Source organism: Sorex fumeus, unplaced genomic scaffold (genome assembly GCF_029834395.1).
Source record: "Sorex fumeus unplaced genomic scaffold, SorFum_2.1 ptg000083l, whole genome shotgun sequence".
NCBI lineage: Eukaryota > Metazoa > Chordata > Mammalia > Eulipotyphla > Soricidae > Sorex > Sorex fumeus.
Window position 1 is genome coordinate 13,564,250 of NW_026606140.1, and position 17,020 is coordinate 13,581,269.

Sequence of the window (17,020 nt, forward strand, 5' to 3'; positions counted from 1 at the left end):
AGTTGCCCCCCACGAGTGGCTCTCCGACACGGCCATGGCTCCAGAGGGAAAAGAACTTAATCCAGAACCTGGCAACTTGCGGCAGAAAAGTGAATGGACCATGTGTTAAACTATAGCGCCATGCCTCCCTGGGAGGGAAAGGGTATTGCTCCCTTACGCCTCCCCCCCCCCCCCCCCCCCCCCCCAGCAAGGTGGCCGCCACCTCAGAGTTTATTGGAAAGCCAGGTATGAGCTGCGGTGACAGGGCAACTGCAGTCTCATGGGAAGGGGGGCAGTATTGGCTCATCCTTCATGCCCTACTGAAGTCACAAGTTGCTCCCCACGAGTGGCTCTCCGGCACGGCTATGGCTTCGGCTCCAGAGGCAAAAGGACTTAGTCCAGAGCCCGGCAGCTTATGGCAGAAAAGTGAATGAACCATGTGTTAAACTACAGCGCCATGCCTCCCCGGGATGGAAAGGGTGTTGCTCCTCCCCACCCCCCCACCCCAAAGCAAGGTGGCGACCGCCTCAGAGCCTATTGGAAAGCCAAGTATGAGCCAGCGGTGACGGGGCAACTGCAGTCTCATGGGAAGAGGAGCGGTACCAGCTCGTCCTTCACGTCCTACCGAGGTCACGAATTGCCCCCCCACGAGCGGTTCTCTGGCAGAGCCATAGTACCAGACGCACAGAAACCAATCTCATAATTATCTGGCTCTTTGCAGAAATCTAAAATCATTATATGATTCTCATAACCAACTATAGAAAACAAAGTATTTCACAATGCCTTTTCAGCAATTTTGATGGAGGGGGGGATTCTGAACAATAATGGTGCATCTTTTGTCGAAATAATGAATGTAATCAATATAGAGGAGTTAAGTAGAAATCATCTGCCTCACAGGCATTGGGAGGGCTGGCTGGGGTATATTGGGGTTCTTGGTGGTGAAAAATGAGTACTGGTGAAAGGAAAGGTGTTTGATCATTGTATGACTGAGACTTAAACCTGAAAGCTTTGTAACTTTTCCCACAGTTATTCAATAGATAAATAGAAGAAAAAAAATAAAATTATGAAAAAAAGTCGTTTGAAATAATTTTTTTCTTTGAGTATAGTAGTTTGAAACTTTCTAAAAAGATTCCTTAGTCATTAAAGAAATTTTGGAATTGCACAATGATCTTCCAAGATAATAACAGTACTTGAGAGTTATGTTCTATTTTTATCATGATCGAGTCTACCAGGGCTCACCGATATGCAGCTTTCTTAGTGATACTGATTTGATGCAGTTTTTAGCAGATGGGGTTTATCTACCAATATTATGTATTAAGTATACATTCATTTCTCAAAAATAACAAAATATAGAGTATATGTGAGTGGAGGAGGGCATGTAGAGATGAGAGGGAGAGAGAAAAAAAATTTTGTGAGTACAATTAGATTTTGGACAAATATATACTGGTTTTGCTGAGTTTCTTTTACCTGTTTCTTAAGTAAAAAGTGCCTTTGCTTCTAACCATCAAATTCAGCAGTTCTCTTGGCTTGGGGTCAGTTCAGAGGAAGGAACCCAGAGTATTAAGTTAACTTTCGTCATGTGGTCCCAGCCTTTATTGGGGTGCTAGGGTGACCTGATGAACTTTCTGTTGTATTTGTCTGGCTTGTGCTGGCTCCTTCATAAGGGCAAATCAGTTGCATACCCAGTATTTACCAAACTGAGTGAAAACACTAATGGGAACAATTCTGTGTTCTCAATGTGTAGTGAATCACTGATCACATAGAAACTGACTAATAGCTGAAAATCACAGTTATGACTCACAGTTATGACCTGGGTGCTTCAGATTGACAGATTAGTAGTTTCCATAGCTGTTTCGGGCAGTAGTGTTAATGACTTTAGGTTGACATTGCCCAACAAAGAAACACGGTCTGTAGTGGAAACCAAGCTCCAAGAGATATATTAGTGCTCTTAGTATTCATACCAGGCTCTCAGTAATTTGTTTTATTTGCATACCTGTAGGTCCTCAGGGCTTATCTCTGGCTCTGTGCTTAGGGATCACTTCTGGCAGGGATCAGGGACCATATTGGGTACAGTTGGTTCACCCCAGGTAGGCCATGTGCAAAGCAGGCGTCCTGCTTGCTGTACTATAACTATAACTAGGTTTATTTTTGCCTTTGCCTTTGTAGCTGCATATTCTTGACTGTGTTCTGCTGACCTGTCTTCTTGGACTGAAGCCAAACTCTGTATTGTCCTCTTTAGTCAGAAATATTGTATGTTTTTCTTTCATCTTATATTGTGTTTAGACTTTCAGTTTGGAAGATTTCTGCCCATAAATTCATATTGTTTTCTCTGTTATATAAATAAATGGTTCTTTTGAATTCTGACATCCAAGACATAAATGAGAGAATGAGCTCTTTATTTAAAGTGGCATTTGTTAAGTGAGGATATGTATTGGTGGAAGCCATTGTTGAGTGTTTGATGTGACTCTGAACATATTACATGCCTTATTACTTTCATTCCAAGCATTATTAATTTTAAGATACATCTTTAATTTAAGTTGTAGCTTTGGCAGAATGAGTAAACATATAATAAATGCATAATTAGAAGATTCTTTTGGTTTTGATACATCTGGGTTTTTTAACTGAGGAAAGGATGGGTTTAGTCATTCCTTGCATGTGCCTGACTCTCGTTTATAGTCCTGGCACCAGATGCTTCTAGTTCACCCCCATCCTTGCCCCCAGCACTGCTAAACGTAGCCCCGGAGACTCAAAAGCACTGCAGGAATGGCTCTGGTGGACCCTGGCATTGCAGGGCTTGAGCAGCACTGCATCCTCAGGCACGAGCATTTGGAGAGTAACTGATCGGCTGAGAATGTCTGGGAAGAGTTCCCAGCCCGCATGAACACTGCTAGGGAGCCTGACTCCCCCCCCCCCCCCCCCAAACACACACACACACACACACACACACACACACACACACACACACACACACACAAACGGCAAGGTAGTCTGATAAGGCCTTTGGTAACAAGGAAGTGTTTCGATTCTGTGATCAGATATACCTGAGCTTAATCCTAGCTCTCCTCATAATTAGCTGTGTGACCTTGTCTCGTGACCTTTCTACTGCATAAAACACACTAACATCCCACATAAGTAGGTGTGCTTGGTAATCCAATGTGGCAGCCAGAGTGATTCTAGGTAGGATTAGTGGGTAGAAGAACCTGATCCCACACAGAAGATTTTCAGTGGAAATAACTATGTGTGTGTATATTTATAAGTAAGAATATAAGCAGTCCCTTGCCTATTGGCTTAAATTGCAAAAATGCTTTTCAGTTTCGCTTCTCTAGTACTTCTTTTAAATTTTCTGTTTTGGTTTTGATGCAGTCACATTGTCTTTAATCCTAAAAAACAAGTTGACTTTTCATCTCTAGAAAACAGATTGGGTTAGTTTGAAATAATTGTCTTCATTACAAACAAGAGTGACTTGTAGAAATTCATTTTCAAAGTTTAATCAGTTGAAGCCAGTGACTTTCGGTGTAGCAGAGCCTTACCTCTTGGCCAGCAACCTGGTTTCCTGCTCCATCTCACCTGTGTGGAGTCAGATGAAGGCCGAGTTATTTTCCTCCTCCTTGATGGTGCGAACATACCATCGAGAGGCAGAAGCCATGTACAGAAGTGCTTGAATACAGAATAAATGGCAAATGCAGCTCTTTTACCTTGTAGAGTAGAATTACATTCAGTTTTCTGACAGGTTTTCTGAATTACCTTGTTTTCTTACATTTTCTTAAATGTAAGCGTTGTTTTGTGGATTAATGTTAGACGTAATTATTTTTCACAAATTTCAGAGATGCACGTCCTTATTTTTATATACTTAAAATCAAGGGTACTCCTTACAAATGATGGTATCTCTCAGCTGGCCAGTTGGCAGTTGTGATATAGTTGTTGTTTGCTTGCACACAAGAGAACTTGCATGGAGTTCTCTGAATTGTCACTTTGCTGAATTATGTGCATAATTGGGATTAAATTCGGTTGCTGTTTCCTATGTCTGTAGAAAGATAACCCTGTGCTTTGGTGCCGAAGCACTGTGTACACACAGTAGCACATCTTAGCTCTGAGGAAAGCTAATATTTGTTATTGAAGAAGTGACTAGTTCTTCCTCTGGTTAGCCTTAGCTGAGTGCTTTGCTGTGCTGCAAAAGGAGATTTCCCAAATAGAAAGAGACGTGGCTGCTTCTGTTTCTGAGACCCCTTTTAAATTAGTGCCTGTGCCATGCCACAAAAAGCAAAGCCAGGCAAGAAAACTTTACAGACAAGACCTCAGTGCTTGCGCTGCTTGAGGAGAAGCTGCCTGTATTTTCAGTATTGTCTGTGGAGAGGATTTAAGACATGCAGAGATGTTAAAGAGTCCAGCAACCAGTGAATGTGGCTCATTGGTTTTATATGTGCAAGAATAATATGTCAATGAAAATTATGCTGGTTTTTTTTCAGTAAATATAAAGTATACATTTTATTTTATTTTTGTAGGAGTACTGCTATTTATTCAGCCACTGATTAGCTGATTGAATTGTGCATGAACTCCACCTTACTTTTTTTTTCCCATTTTTTATAATTTTATTTATTGAATCACCATGAGAGCAGTTACAAAGCTTTTGGGTCTAAGTCTCAGTCATACAATGAAACACCCGTACCTTCACCAGTGCCCATTCTCCACCACCAAAAATCCCAGTATACCCCCATCCCACACCCTCCCCCTGCCTGTGGGGCAGATGATTTCCACATTACTTTCTACTTTGATCACATACCCCCATCCCACACCCTCCCCCTGCCTGTGGGGCAGATAATTTCCACATTACTCTCTCTCTACTTTGATCACATTCACTATTTCGACACCAGACCCACCATTATTTGAGATTTTACCCCAATACTTAGTTCTGCTGAAAAGGCAACAACAGACAATTTGTATTCTATTGCTGGTTATGAATAACATATGATGTCGTGTGGCTGCAGTAGGGCCATGTGGTTTTGAAATTCCAAAATTTTAACACTTAAATCTGGAGGTATTTCTGCCAAAAGCCACTGGGTTTTGAGATCTGCTCCTGAGTCTCTGGGATCATGGCCATTGAGCAGCTTGATGAGGAGCCAGAGAGGCCGTTCGTGGGCGATGACTTGGGGTCTTGTTGGGGTGGGAAGGACAGGCCCGGCTCCCCTCCCCCCCCACCCCCCGCCCCCATCCTGTGAGGCCCAACAAGATTCGTCACTGCGGGCCCAAGCCTGACTGTCCAATGGCCTCTGGAGGATGACAGCCACCAAGTCGCCAAGAGGGAGCAGGCGGAGGGACATCACCCTTTCCTCCCTGGGGTGACCCGGCGACAGTAACGTACTGTGGAGTCCGGATGCATTTCTGCCAAAAGCCACTGGGTTTTGAGATTTGTTTGAGTCTCTGGGATCATGGCCGTTAAGCAGCTTGATCAGGAGCCAGAGAGGCCATTTGTGGGCGATGACTTGGGGTCTTGTTGGGGTGGGAAGGACAAGCCCGGCTCCACCCCCATCCCGTGAGGCCCTGTGTGTCTCGTCACTGGGGGCCCAAATGTGACTATCCAGTGGCCTCAGATGGATGGCGGCCACTGGGCTGCCAGGGGGAACAGGCCAAGGCACGTAACCTATTCCCACCTGGGTTGGCCCAGCTCCGGTAGCCTACTGCAGAGACCAGACGCATTTCTACCTAAAGCCACTGGGTTCCGAGATTCGTTTCTGAGTCTCTGGGATCATGTCCATTAAGCAGTTCAATCAGGAACCAAAGAGGCCTTGCCTCCAATTATATAGCTGAGCCGGAGGTGGTTTGTGGGTGTGTTTCCCACATGCCTAACTTTTGGCCGTTTACTTTCTTGGTAAACTTTGCCCCAAGTTTTTGGGGTCTGGCCAAAGGCACAGCAGCAATTTTGGGGTATCTGGAAGTCTGAAGGCGCCATGAGGCTGCTGATGCACTCGCCTCACAGGTACAGATTGACCTACTGGCGGCACCATACCCCCTTAAAGTACACATTTTAAAAAGTGATCAAACATTTTGGCAGCTTCCATCAATGGTGTCTCTTACCTATATTATTGTTATTGAAATGCTAGAAAGTCATTCTTGGTCTGAGGGCCTGCTTTATATGCAGGAAGGAGCATTCCTATTCCTGCTCCTCTTGGGTAGTCCCTGAGCATGGCTCCTCCCTGCCCCCTGACCCCCCAAACCCCCATCCTGCCCACAGTCATAAAAGATTATAATTTTTCATGTAATTGTTGCAGGTGCCTAATGGATAAGAACTTCGTTAGGATTGGGAAATGGTTTGTGCGACCCTATGAGAAGGATGAAAAGCCAGTCAACAAAAGGTGAGTTTTTAAAATACTCTTTGTCTTTTTATTTTTTTTCCTTGCACACCTATCTTTGGGGTCGGGAAGCAGCATATTAATTTTTTTTATAATATGATGAATGCAATAATTCTCCATTGAGAAGAGAGAAGAACATTTTTGAATACCTAGAATGGGCAGAGCCTGGCAAGCTCCCTGTGGCGTATTCGATATTCCAAAAACAGTAACTGTAACGGGCCTCATTCCCCTGACCCCGAAAGAGCCTCCAATACAGCAGCGTTGGGAAGGGTGAGTGAGGAGAGGCTGCTAAAATCTCAGGGCCGGGACGAATGGAGACGTTTCTGGTGCCCGCTTGAGCAAATTGATGAACAGTAGGACAACAGTGATACAGTGATACAGTTAGTAGTTTATCCACATTAAAATAGATCCTGTTATTTTATTAAATACTACATTATGAAATTTTTGTTGAATATTAAAAAATTACACAGGCTATTAACACATCTATGTCTAACATCTTTATTACTACAGTATTTGGAATTGAAAAAAAATTTTTGTTACTTTCATTAGCTTTTCCTTTTCTTTGTTACAGTATTATAACTTCAGAGATAGTCAAGTGAATTCAAATGGTAAAAATGTTAATAAAATTGAATTATGCCTTAAAAAAATCAGTCAACACATCCTTAATAATTGTCAAATGAATACTGAATTACTTCTTTAAACTATCCTAAACTTTGAACCATCATTTATTATATACATATCTTTAAAGGCGGTCTTTGGTATTAAACAAGCATGTAAGTTTGGATCAAACCAGAATTTAGAAAAACCTTGAAAATCAAATGTTCGCCTTACTAACCGCAGAACATAATATAGACTTTCTTGAAATCATTGCATTTCATCAGTATGGGACACATATCTTAATTGTATTTTACTCTCCCTTAACTTGTCCTTAATTAATGGCTCCAGCTCTTGAAGCCTCTGTCTGGCAGCCTTTATTTATTTATACTGACCCCCCAACCCCCAGCCTTTAAAGTTAGATCTTTAAGATAGTTTGCCAGAATTTTAGCTGGAACTTCTGCCTGTGTTGGAAGTTTCCTTCCTTGTTCCTACCGAGATTCATTATCACCCATTATGCCTTCTGATATATGCCTTTTCAATTTTTTAAGAAAAATTGTTTTCCCAAATCACCACAAATATCTTGAACTATCTCCCTCCCTCTTTTTAAATTTTTTTTTGTGCACTTAAAGCCCTTTAGTATTTGTTTTAAAAATTATGTTGAATTTAGGTATTCTGTCTACTAAATTTGGAATGAACAGTAGTGCCTTTAGAAAGGTGTAAATGCATAAAGTGTCTTGTTTAAGGCTGCTTTGATGATGAAGAGGAATTTTTCATGGATTTTGCTTGAACTATATATAATGACATTCTACGGGGTTATAAAAATCTTCACATTTTCCGTAACTTGATAGAAGCTCCCATTTCGCGAGTGGTCGCAACCTTGACTTTCAGGTTGGTGAGTCTGAGCGGGCGTGCGAGGCTCCCAGCACAGTCTCGGTCTTTGTTCTCTCCGGCCTCCGCTCAGCCCTCCATGTTCAGCCTGCTCACAGCTGGCCACTTGTGAATGAGCAGAGCCAGGCCTCAGACCTTTGATCAGGAGGGATAGGTGTTGGTGTGATGATTTGACAGGAATTTGGCCATGAAGAGGAAATGTGGAAATAAAATACGTACTAAAGGAGTAGCAATTAGTGTATGAAAGTTTTAAAAAAATAATGCTGTTTAGAAGTCAAATGTAGTTAACTTGTTGAGTTTGTTTATCTTTACACATTTTGATTTGTAGAAGTCTTCCAGTAAACCAGATGTTCTGATTCGTGTGTGCTGTATATCTGGATATTTAATTTTGTGTAATTGTGAGGCTGTTGACTTCTGAACAGTGTAGTTGAATTGTTTCATTATTTTCAGTCTTTATATTCATGACTGGAAGTACAGTTTTGTTTTTTATAGTGTAAAAATGTTAGTGATTTTGAAAAAAATATTTTTGAAGGTATATTGACAATTAGAAAAGCTTTAAATCCAAACTTTAGTGTCTGCTATAATAAAACTTCGTTAGGATTTTTTTCTCCCTCCCCTTTGAGTTAAAAAAAGAAAACTGGTTTTACTTTGAAGTAGGGCGATTAGTGGTCTAGTTATTTTGGATGGACAGAGTGATGGTTTGGGGAGGTAAAAAGTCAGATAATTTAGGGCTGGACAGACAATAGAGAGAGTAGGGCACCTGCCTGGCATTCTACCCCTCAGCATCACATTTGGTCCCCCATGCCCTCCATGAGCCAGGAGGAAGCCCTGAGCACAGCTGGGTTTGGTCCTGTGCCCCACAAAGACAGACAAACAAAGGAATTAGAAGATTAGGAATTATCTGTACTCATTGTTTTGGGGCAACTTGGTTAATTTTCTGAGCAGAACTTTTGAGGGCTTTTTATTCTAATTTAGTTGGTAGTAATTATTATCATGGAAAATTATTTATTGAGAAGACTAAATGAAATAATTATAAGGTTGAATGAGATCATTTGTTCCATGACATTAGATACGAAGGAGAGAAATAGACTTGAAGGAAAAGTATTTTAAGTGTAAAGTAATACTAGGATCACACATGCATCAGAGGTGCTCTACCAGCGAGACACATCCCTGATCCTTGCTTTTGGAATTTTAGGGAAGTTCTGAGTGTTTGATATGGGATAATGCTCAGGAAATTTTATTATATGTAATATGAGCATACTGTTACATGTTTTACAATATTACGTAATTTTTACTAGTATGGGGCACATACACCATAATAACATGTAATGACTGTATAACACATACGTACTTGTTACATGTGTAATGTGAAGAACAGAAAATGTTATCATCTTTTTTTCCCCCTCCATGGTGATATATCTCTTGTTATTCATAGTTTGGTAAATATGTTACCATATAAATATGTCCTAACAAGTAGGGAAAAAAATTTGGCTTTGTCCTAAAGAGTTGTGACAACTTTAATCAAACATATATGATCTTTGGTTTCTAAAGTGTCTTGAATATGAAAAAGACTTTGCTGTCAGAATATGTTTAAAAACAAACTCGTGAAAGACATTTTTTAGAATAATCTTGAAACTACTCCAATCAAAATTTTTTTTAATGATGGAAGATACATTTTATTTTAAAAGTGAATAGTAAATGCAGTCTCTTCCTGTTGTCCATAAAACAACATAATGAGTAACAATTTTCTGGTTTTTTTTTTACACATTTAACTAGTACATGTATCTCTTGCCATGTACTTATTAACAAACATTAAATGATGGGGAAACCATGGGACACTTTTTATAATTATGAATAGTAGTTCTATAACTTCAACAAAACAAACACTGCCCTCCCATTGTTCATCGATTTGCTCGAGCGGGCCCAGTAACGTCTCCATTTTGAGACTTGTTGTTACTGTGTTTGGCATATCAAATATATGTCACGGGTAGCTTGCCAGGCTTTGCCATGTGGGCGAGATACTTTTGGTAGCTTGCCCGACTCTCCGGGAGGGGCAGAAGAATCGAACCTGGCTTGGCTGGGCTGGCCTGGCTGCGCGCAAGGCAAATGCCCTACCACTGTGCTATCGCTCCAGCCCAGTTCTATAACTTCATGGGAAATAGATTTGTAGTATTTATCACTTTCTTTTTATTGTGTATTTTGTCACTTGGGCATATTTAAGAATTATGTGAAAGTGAGAAGAGGAATGGGCTTAGAAGTCCTGGAAGCATTAATAGTTCCAGGGTGGGTGTAGGAGACGAAGAAAGGGCACTGTAAAATGATACGCAAATGACTGGTGTCACCCAAAGGATGAATTTGTAAAGTTTCTAGATTAATGATCTCTGCCTAAGAGGTTACTGCCTAAGAGGTTATGTGAAAGGCATACTGGGCAGTTGTGTGGTTATTGCGACTGTAAAGAGCAGGGTAGATGGGGTGCATTTCAGATTGTAGTAGTTTGAATCATAAAGGAGGAGTTCTGGCTCTTTCTGTTAGACGTAACTGCAAAGTGGAAAACTGTCACTGCTGGGAAACGGAGGAGCCAAGTTCTTAACAAGACCCGGAACTCCACCGCTGAGCCACACCCCTGGCTGGCTGCCTGTGGCTTTTCAAAGTTCCTTTCGTGTGCTCAGCATCATAGCTTACATAGGAGGAAATGTTAAATCCACAGACCAGCAGCTAGAGGTGACAGTCAAATGTTTCTGTGCTTTCCCAGTGGCTGGTTTCCTTTAGTCTTCCTTCCTCTTTGCCCTCAAATAGTTATCTTTAGTTTTATTTTGTGTGTGTGTGTGTGTGTGTGTGTGTGTGTGTGTTTTGTTTTAATTTGTTGTCTTCTTAACTGCAACATAACTTTTCTCACCAGTTATTGATTTTCATATTCCATAATGTTTAGATACTATCTCAAAAAGGATTTGAAACATCTTATTGTTCGAGATATATCTTGGTGTGAGTTTTGTTTTTGCTATTTTTGTGAGACATTCTTGTGAGGCCTGTGCTCTACTTCTGATCTTAAACCCTGGCTAAGGTATAGAACTTGTGCTTTGATATTACTAGAAGATTGGGACATTCCATTATGTAATTCCTTAAAATAAAAAAAAAATTCTGCAGGAGAAATGAGATGAAGGTGGAAACAAAACTTTTCTTTGTACTGCACAGTTTAGAAATATGAATCACTTTCCGATAACTTTGATCTTGTGGGATTACTTGAATCTATACTCTGGGTGTTAGTTATAAGCATTTCTTTCTTTGAGGGGGTGGAGGGGCACGCCCAGTGATGCTCGGGTTACTCCTGGCTCTGCACTCAGGAATAATTCCTGGCAGTGCTTGGGGGCCCATTTGGGGTGCCAGGATCGAATCCGGGTTGGCCCTGTGTAAGCCAGTCAAGCGCCCTCCCGCTAAAGTGTCCTTCAGCTTTTAGTGTTTCTGATTCTAGGAAAATTATAAAGTCTACGTGTGTTCCATTCACTCTTTTCTTTTTCCTTCCCATATATATGTCTCCTTTTCTGTACCACCAGGAGCATGTTGTTGTGGTTGTGTTTGGTGTAGCTCCAAGCATGTTGGTGACCCCTTTGTTTACAGCTCTAGGAAATTCAATATTTTTTCAGAGGGTGTTAAAGTGTTAAAGAACAGGTCTAGAAAAAAAGATTGTATAAACTTTGATAATGTATATATAATCAGAAGAGAGGGGAGAGAAAATTGGGTACCAAGGGGAAAGAATTTTGTGTGTGTTTTACTTATATAATGAAACTGACCATCTTTTTTTTTTTTTTTTGCATATAATATATTTGCTTTAGCCCACTTTCCTTATTGGAAAGGAAGTCCTTTTAAAAAACATGAAAAAACATAGGTTCTATGGTTAACCTTTTGGTAGTGTTTAGGAAATACTGTTAAATTTGTTTATATGTTTTTTAAAAACAGACATGGGAAGGAAATGTGGTATTGAAATATTGAATGCCTGTAACAACAATTCATCATGAACAACTTTGTAAAAAAAAAACCACTGAAGAATTTGATAAGAAAAATGTATTTAACGTATAAAGGGGAAATGACTGTTACACACCTATTTCTTTTACAAAATGGAACTGTGTGGGCCTTCGGAAGAAATGAAGGCATTAACCCCTCTCGCTCCCGCTCCCTCTGTTCTCCCCTCTTTTCTCTCTCTCTTTCTCTTTCTGCCCCCTTCCCTTGGTGGAGTTTGTAAATTTTGAGCTTTGGGGTACCAGGTGCAATGCCTGAGTGCAAAGCAAGTGCCTTACCCAGGTACTACCACTCTAGCCCCCAGAAGGAACATTTTGTAATGTCATTAGAAAAACTCATCCAGTCCTAAGTATGAACTAGTGATCTAGAATAATTAAAAACATGAGACTTGAGATTATTATTTGTAATTTCTTAGTAATGTCTGCTATGTATTTTGATACTTAGATTTATTAGTTATAATAAAATGCATTCATTACACAAATAATTGGATTTCTAACTTCAAATGACAGTTACGAGCAAGTGGGCAATCTCCCTCTTCCCAGAGCTAGACTGCACTCCAGGGGGGTAGTTGGAGTCTTGGTGCAGTTGGGGCACTTTCTTTTCACTTGAGAAAGCAAATTTCCATGGGGGTACTGAGGATTTTTTTCTGAAAAGGAGACAATTTATAGCTCCGAGGCTTGTTTTTCTAGTATTTCTGTCTCCATTTTCTAGCTGCTGTGAGTGATCCTTTTGAACAAGACTGGGGATAGGGTTTCTGTCAGGTTTAGTAACCCCCTCGCCCCAAGCCCACCCCGCATGGTTTAATCTATTTTGCTGGAAACTGGGATACTTCTTTGTTTTTAATTTTGAGAGTGAGACTGCTCCTCAGTTCCTTTCCCTTCTTAATGGAGACTCTCATACTCCCTTTCTAAATTTCTACCTGCTTCAGCAGATTTTGTATTTTCTTAAGAAGTTTCAGTTGCTATTTTTTGTTATTATCCAAATGGGAACATAGGGAGTATTTTAGGACATCAAAGTATTGCTTTGTTACTGTGCTTCCCTTAGATTTACATGTCTATTAAAGTGGGATTGCATAGCCTCTGGGGTTGCATCACCAACGGTGGAGGCTTTCATGTAATAATTTACTTCAATTGATTTTTAAAGTGATGCTTCCTCAGTAATTCCAGTGTCTGAGTGATAGGATTTTCCACAACTTGTTAAGTAATGACTTTTGTGTTACACTGTTTTAAAGACATTCATTTTTATAGGCTCACTTACTTCTTAAATTTTAAACTTTGAACATCTTTTCTGAAACATGAAGGCATGAAAGGTCTTTATCATCTCTTTTATGTGTTGATATTTATATGTCTTGTCCTAAGACGCCTTTATAAATTTGTGGATTTTGTTCCTTAGTCGGCCTTCCTTGGGTGAGGTAGACTGCGAATTGGATTTGGGGGGAGGTTAGAGGATGGAAGGTCAGAGAGGTCAGCCAAACTCAGAGTGGCCCATGTGGGGTCCTGTCTTTGACAGGTATGATAATGGTGCAATAAAATGTTTTGACTCTGGCCTCTGTGTAGTCTGTTGCCAGCAGGGGGAAACCATTATAGATTAGAGTTAGATTTCAGGACATTTTCTCCTTCTTGTTAAATAGGAATGTTCACTTCTTAAAAGAAGGTTTGGAATACTGTTTGAAACCAGCTTTGGTTGATTTTATATAATTTTCATTGTTATTTTCCTTTCATCATTTTAATGCAGTATACTTTAAAATGTTAAAAAGGTTATGTAAATAATACTGCTGGACCTGGATTTACTTTTTTCTTTTTAGTAGTCTGAGGATTATTTTGAAGATCGTTTAAAGTGGAATAAGACTGCAAAGTGGTTAGCAGAGAACTTGGCATGTGGTTGTTTTTAAGGTTATGTGCCTCTAATGGAGGTTATAGTATAATATATAGAAAATAGAATAAATATGTTTTCCTGGTGATTTCTTAAACAAGAAGCTTGCTGTTCAGCTATATTTGAATCAGGTTTTATATACATAATTCACAATTACGTTTCCTATAATGTCTCTTAATAATTGTGAAATATTGTATAATAAAGACCACATTATATACATTTTAGCCCTAAAATACTGACATTAGCTTCTCTCCTCTCCTCTCCCCCTTTTTTTCCTTTCATACCCAGCTATGCTTAGGGCTTATTCCTGGCTCTGTGTTCATGCAGGGTGGGTGGGAAGTGGGGGGCTGGGAAGGGGGAGGGGAGGAGCATACGGGGTGCCAGGGATCGGGCCCAGGTGTGTGGAAGGTCCAGCCGACATGCTGTACTCTCTCTCTGGCCTCAAGCTAGTTTCTGTTTTTAAGCAATTGTTTCAATTAGTAAGTCACCTTGATTTTGAAATACCTTTATTGGCATTATAGTTCTTTTGACAACTTTTCATGGAATTAAAGAGAAAAGGTTAACCATATGTATCTGCATGTCTGCTTTATATCATTTTGTTGATCTCTTGTATTTGGAGTGTTAGCAGTGTGGTTCTCAGAAATAAAGCTGAGACTGTCAGGAGAGGGGCAGATGCTTCATTTTGGGCTTATTAATAGATGCGTATGGTTGAAGAGTTACAGCTGAATATTTATGCGTAAAGAATAGGAAAAGCCTGTGAGTACGAAAATAAAATATTGTCTTAGTAATTGTGCAGTTCCTTTGCCGTAATGTTCAAACGAGCTCTGCTGTTACGGTCTTCTGCTTGTGGGAGTTTATGGTTTTCGGATCCCACTGTTCTCGGGGAGGCCTCTCCATCATGAAAGTATAATGTGTCAATTGTGTTTACGACGCTGTATGAACTTTATGCAGCATTTACTCATTCCTCCTCAGTAGAGGCTTTTCATTCAGGGTTGCCCTTCACAATTCCTGCCGCAGTCTAAACCGATTTGCTTCTTGGAGCTCCCCCTCCTACCCTTTCTGTCTTCCATGGCAACTCACGTTCACTTTGATCTCTTGCCTTTGAGCTGGACCCCTGAGGCAACTTTTCTGGCTCATCTTTTCTGGCATTTTACCTCTAAATTTTTCAATAGCATGTCTCTATTACTATTCTTTAAATTTTTTTATTCTCTTGAATTTATGATGAAAGATGAACGTTCCCTCTCCTTCCCCCTTCCATTGCCATATTATTCCTAAATTCAGTATTTGGAACATAATGTTTATTCTGTTAACCCCAGTGGGGGCTATTTTTTATTTTCTACCCAACCTCTACTATAATCCCTAGTGCAGGACGCTTACTTTTTTAGTTGAACTGAATAAAATATACTTTTTTTCTGCTTTTAATCTATTTTGTTTGCCTTAAAGATCAGAATTTAAAATGCAGTTCTTTAATTTTTTAAATTGGAAAATGCAGTCTTAAAAATTATCTAACAATAATATGACTGAGTTATTAAGAAATACATTTTTACTTTTATTGTTCAGGGATGATCTTTTAAGAAATATTTTATAATAATCAGTTCACTATATGCTTTTTTCAGTATTAGTTATAAGTGGTTGGTTGGTTCAAGTTTCAAGTTTGAGCATTTGGGCTATTTCATGCTCACTTTAATTCAGGTGTCAACTGAAATTGACCAGTATCTTATATTTACATAGAATTGTAGAGAGAACATAAGAGAACAAAAACATTTATTGCATATAGTAAAGATAGTAGTCAAAGTATTTCTCTTTTCCTTCTTCCTTCCTTCCTTCCTTCCTTCCTTCCTTCCTTCCTTCCTTCCTTCCTTCCTTCCTTCCTTCCTTCCATCCATAGTGCTCTGGGATCTTGCCTGATAGGACTTGGGGGACTATCATATGTGGTGCTGGGGATTGAAACTTGGATCTGATGTATGCAAGGCAAACGTCTTACTGTCTGAGAGGCAGTACCCTGAAATATTTCTGTGCTAGCTGAATTTTTTTTTAATGACTGGTATTTTTAGATTAAAAGGTTAAACAAATTAGTGGTAAAATTTTGAGATTCAGTGATTTTTAGAGTGTTGTGTTAGTTTTAGTGTAGCATACTTTCTCCTTTTTTTCCCTCATAACTTCCAAATGTAGAATTTATCATAGCGTGGTTCACATCTCTGGGATTAATATCTTTCCTCTGTTAATGATGTATTCTTTGAATAAATATTTATGGTTTTTAGTCACTATGAAAAGAATTCTCATGAGTGCATGTGAGGTCATTATGTAATTCAAAAGGAAAAGGATAAATATGAAAAAGTAATAATCCAAAAATAAGAATGAGTTTAAGATATTAGTTTTTTTATTGTACTAAATATGAATAGTTGTCTTAAAGAAAACATCGGACTCAGCTAGAGTACCTTGGGAAAAGAACAAAACTTTGTGGTATCTAGCCCTTAAACATCCATAGGTGAAAATAGAAAACTTGGGATAATATGCTTTTACTTTTCAACTTTATCTTTCCAGTCCACTGTTTACTCAGCCTCTGAAAACTTATGGTCCTGGTTTGGAGCAGATGATTACAATTAAGTGTTAAATTAAGTATGTACTTTCTTGAATTACTCCATGATCATTTAAAGCATATTTTATGGGTTCAAAAGGTAAGTTGCCAAAGACATAATTTTAATAGGAGCAAGGCCTCTTTCCTTTAACCAAACTTGTAGAAGTGCTCCATAAATGTGCATGAAAACTGGATAGAAATACCTTGTTTAAATATTTTTCAAGCCAGTGAATTCGTCAACGGAAAAAAAATACACAGATAACTTTGAATGTGGCTTGTGTTTGTCCTCTCACAGGGCTTCTGTCCCATAGATGATGCTTAGGACAGCTCATTCTTCATATGTGCTTTGAGTTTCTGTAAACTAAGTTTGTCAGAACTCTTCTCATTCTACTTTTAACTTAGAGGTCTTTTAATTCTTTTCAGCTTTTCTGTAAAACAGGCATTTCAGAGCTCTTGGAATCCTTCCAAGTACGTACCGAGAAGCTTTTCGTTGGGACATTGGCACCTTGTATATCTGACCTTTTTGGAAGGTGTATATAGGGAATCCTTTTTTTAGGACACACCCAACCCCCCGTAATTTGGGCGCTTCCTTTCCTTCTCTTCCTTTCCTTTGCTGTTTATAATATCTTTTCTGAATTTGTCAGAAAAGAAAAAAGTATATGTTCATTACCCACTTTAAGTGCTTTGAACAAGCAATATTTTCAGAGGCATTTGAACTTGATGAGGAGGCAAACAGAAATATCAG

At 39.5% G+C, this 17,020-nt stretch overlaps 1 protein-coding gene across 2 annotated transcripts in view; it reads left to right on the forward strand.

Annotated features, from left to right (window-relative positions):
• Positions 1-17,020, forward strand: part of MED13L (mediator complex subunit 13L) — a 288,194-nt gene that overhangs the window by 155,352 nt on the left and 115,822 nt on the right. For both annotated transcript variants that reach the window (XM_056131013.1, XM_056131014.1), the window contains exon 4: positions 6,246-6,329. In XM_056131013.1, coding sequence (XP_055986988.1) covers positions 6,246-6,329 — 84 coding nt within the window. The remainder of the gene's footprint in view (positions 1-6,245; positions 6,330-17,020) is intronic.